This window comes from Cynara cardunculus, assembly GCF_001531365.2.
Source record: "Cynara cardunculus var. scolymus isolate 2C chromosome LG 1, CcrdV1, whole genome shotgun sequence".
Classification (NCBI taxonomy): domain Eukaryota; kingdom Viridiplantae; phylum Streptophyta; class Magnoliopsida; order Asterales; family Asteraceae; genus Cynara; species Cynara cardunculus.
The window spans coordinates 12,148,676-12,153,086 of record NC_037528.1 but is presented as its reverse complement, the minus strand read 5'-3'; the positions used below and the strand labels follow the sequence as shown (position 1 = coordinate 12,153,086).

The following is a 4,411-nucleotide window of genomic DNA, read 5'->3' as shown; positions in this document are numbered from 1 at the left end:
TCGATATATTTTTGTCAAATTTTTATGATATCGTCAAACATATATTTTATTCAAAACTAAAAACATCATCGCTTTCTCAAAATCACATAAAGTCATATTATAACATCGACTGAGATAAAGAATAAAATGAAATATTAAAAACACGATGTATCTCGCTGCATTGCGCGAGTATTCTTCTAGTATTTAATAATGTAGTCATTTATTTTTTGTTTAATAACATAATATTTTTATAAAGATAATAATTAGTATTTTGTTAGAATTCAATGATTATCCTAAATATATTTTAGATTTTATATATTTAAAATGATATACTTATCTAGTATTTGATCATGTTTATCTGCGGTTAGTTATACGAATTCAAATATGAAACTTTAATAAGTTGTACATACGCACATTTTACTTGTAAACTTGAATTTTAAATAATATGCATCAATAAACAATACTTAATGCATAAAAAACGGTTTTAAAGAGTTCTTGTCAAATGTTTTATAATACTAGAAATGTACTCGTGCAATGCATCGAGACATATCTCGATATCAATGTTTTGTTTCATTCTTTTTTTATGTCGATATAATACGTTTTTATGTGGTTTTGAGAACGTGATAATGTTTTTATTTTTGAATTAAAATATAAATTTAAAAAAATATATCGATATCAGTATCAAATTAACTTTTTTAATTTGATCCCAGCTTGGCCCGGCCTATGACCGGTTTTTGGCTATGTCTATTATAGCTCCAATATATGGGCCGTAAATTGTAACTGTTATTTGGGTTGGGTCTTTTTAATAGTGTAAAAAATGAAAGAGCATCGATAAAAAGACTTTTAAAAGGTTATTATATTAGAGAAGGTTTTTAAGATTTTTTTATTTATTTAAAATAAGTTAATAAAATAACAAAAGAATAAGTGGTCGTTTACCTAATTGCTTACCCGGTAAGCGTTTACCGATAAGAGTCAACACTATGATTTATTTTGATGCGAAAGATTTTAGTATATCAAAACATAGCGAATGCAACAATTTACTGGGTAAGCGCTTACCTGGGTAAGAGTCGTCATCCTCACTTACTGGGTAAGACTCTTTATCATTCTCATCGCTCTTACCCGATAAGATTATTGACCCTTTTCATGTTCATCCGATAATGAAGTTTATCCGGTAAGCAGTTATCAAGTAAATGTTTAATAAACGGCTCCTAAGTTGTTGAGTAGGTTATGCAACAAAAACCTTTATTTTAAATTTAAAAATAAATATTGAATTTAATTTAGTTTTTGTAGCTGAAATATTTTGTCAAGCATAAATATATTGGATATTTGTCATATCATCCACACCATATTAACGTCTTGTAGTTTCTACATATTTTATTTTGTTTCTTAAAAAAATTACAATAATAATTAAATATCTTTTAGTAATTTATATCAATATCTCGTGATCTTGTTGCCTTTTAATTTTATGGAATGATTAACTTTCTAAACCAATTTTTAATGGTTTTATAAAAGATTTTTTTTTAAATATTTTTTAAAACCCAATAATTTTAGAGAAAAGTGTAGTGAAATCCAATAAATTTTTTCGTTTTGAATGATTTAGTTCTTAAACTATTTTTTTAAATAAAAAATCATTATTTTTTTTCCATTTTAAATAGTTAAGTCTCTTACCTATATTTTTTTTAATGAAAAAACATTAAACTTTCATATTTTAATTGATTAAAACCCTAATTTTTTTTAAGAAAAAAAATCATCGTACTTTTACTAGTCAATTAATGTAACTTTTTCTTTTTGGTTAAAAATGATATAGATAACCAATGTTTAAAACGTTATGATTTTTTTTAAAAGTGTTCAAGAACTTAATCAATCAAAATAAGAAAGTTTAATGATTTTTTCATTCAAAAAATAATTTAAAGACTTAATCATTCAAAATGAGAAAGTTTAATAGTTTTTTCAATAAAAATAATAATTCACATGGAATAGTTTATTGACTTCTTTTTTTAACTTTTCTCATAATTTTATATCTACTATCAAATACATACCATAATTTGCGGGCTCCGGATAAGGTCCCCTTACCAAATGTTTATTCAGATAGGTGTTTAATGGTAAAATTCAACATTATCACTTACTTAGGGAACAATATTTTAATCCACAAAAATGGTATCATATGCAACAATTTGCCCGACAAATGCTAACCATGGTAAGAGTCGTCATCACTTGCCAAACAAGACTCTTAGTCCTTACTTTAATACTTACCAAATAACTTACAAAGTGTGCCCATTGATCAAGAACTTGACTTGATCGATCCCTTATTTTGGATTCTCGTGATCTTACACAAGAAAATGAAGCGCTGGTGTTTGGGGACGAAGAGGAGGAGGTTTATTTCGGAGTTTTAGGTTTTTTTTAGGCAAAAAGTCGTTGAGCAGAGGGAGGAAGTACATGGCCGGCGATGTTCGTTGGAGAAAAAAAGGGAAACCGGTGGGTTGTACTGAAAAATCCTCCTCAAGTCGACAAGCTCAATCTCGAATTTGGGTTTGTACAAAGAACCATATCAAGCCCCTCATCTCTAATAATGTTGAATCTAGTGGCGGTTGATTTCACTCAGACCACCATCTCTGGTCACGCTTCTATGGTACTATGAGGAGGAGTGAAGGTAACAACCTCCATCTCCAATCCAGCTCCTATCTTGGTTAAGGTCGACATATCAAAGATGAAGAAGACCTGATTAGGGTTTTACTTCATTTGAATTCCTACAAGTTTGAAAGGCACTTCAAAGTTAAATTCAGACTTGCAACTCTAAATTTTCCAGACTTTTATATCTGAAAAAGTCTATAAAGATCAGACTTGTAAGTCTGAGGAAAGAAAATCCATACTTTTCGTACGAACATCAGTTATGTTTACAGGGACAGATGTCAACCAAATAAGACTCTTTGAACTACTAATGTAAATTGTATCTACATACATGTTTAATCCTTATAGCCGTCTCACCAGATGATGACATGTGACTCTTAAATTACTTATTTATTAGGTGTATAGATATATAATCACGAGCACAAGAATGAATCGGTTACCGGCATGCAATTTAAATAGAGAAAAGACATTGCAAGCAAAAGATCCATCATGTATGAAATAAATTAGTTTTTAACAAACTTAAAGCAATAACCAAGATCAAATGTCGTTATCAGGAGGAGGTATGATGCTAAATTTGGCCTCAGGAGACTTGTTGAGCAAGTAAGCTTTCACGAGCTCATAAGACCTTTTCATATTCAACCGCCTGCGAGGAAGAAGGCTATCAAATAAATTCTCATACATGCCCAGGTACTTGAGATCCAGATTCAAACACTTCAACTTGCAAAAGGGTGAATTCCGATTCACCAAATCATCTGGAAACAAATTAAGAACATCAACAATTGTCGAGAAGATAGTCAGCGATTTCGCATTATCAAGGGCCCAAAATAGAGATATCAGATCATCAAACAACCTCTGCTCTTCAAAATCGTAACAAACACCATAGTAATCGATCACCACCGTCTCAAGAACAGGAAGACCATCACGGGTTACCAAGAGTGGAAAATCAGACCCCATATACTTAAAGAATCTTAGATTTGGAGTCGTGAGCTCGCAACGATCGAAACAACCACGGCATGAGATGGTTAAATCACAAAGTTTCGGAGCCTGCACACTCAGAACCTTACCAAGACGACAATCTTTCAATACCAACTTCTCCAACATCGGAAACCCTGAAAAGGGTTGATGATTCTTTATAATCGCCCCTTTGAGGTACAAAAAAGTTAGATTCTTGAATGATCCCGAGAGAAGCGGACAACTAACATAACTATGAATTTTTAGTTTCAGGGTTTTCAATGAATCGGAGGAGGTTTGCTCACAAACAGGCAGAGAATCGTTTTTGAAACGTTTGATGAAGAGTTCCAAGTGGTTGACGCCGTGAGAAAATGCGTAATCCACGACTTCCTTTACAATCTTCGCACTGCATGCGCCACGACGGCTGAAGGTTAACGTGTTTAACTCGGCGGATTCATCACGATAACGTAAAACACTGTTGACGAACTTATCGAAATTAACAACATAACGAAAATTACAGCTGTTGAGGTGAAGAACCGGGATGGAAGTCCAGAGCCTAAGCCATGATTTCGAGATCATCGATGTTTGAACGGCGTCTTTGGTGTGGAGAAGAGAGAGAATGTGACGGTGCAGGGATTTCGGCAAGTCATTCAGTCTGTCCTCCTCTATTCTTGCCATATTTTCTTCTTCGAGCATATTCTTTGTGGTGGTGGTGGAGGCCGCCATATTTGTAGGTTGATGAACGAATGAAGAGGAGTTATATATATATATCTCGGTTTTTAATTTTCTTTTGGTATGTATAATTTATTTTTGGTATATGGAAAAAAGCTAAACAAATATATATATATATATA

General features: G+C 32.1%; 1 protein-coding gene across 1 annotated transcript; it reads right to left on the bottom strand.

Annotated features, from left to right (window-relative positions):
* Positions 1-3,144: 3,144 nt before the first annotated feature.
* Positions 3,145-4,284, bottom strand: LOC112511486 (F-box/FBD/LRR-repeat protein At2g04230-like). The gene has a single exon (XM_025117159.1). The coding sequence runs from the start codon at positions 4,282-4,284 to the stop codon at positions 3,145-3,147; it is 1,140 nt and encodes a 379-aa protein (XP_024972927.1).
* Between the last annotated feature and the right edge of the window lie 127 nt (positions 4,285-4,411).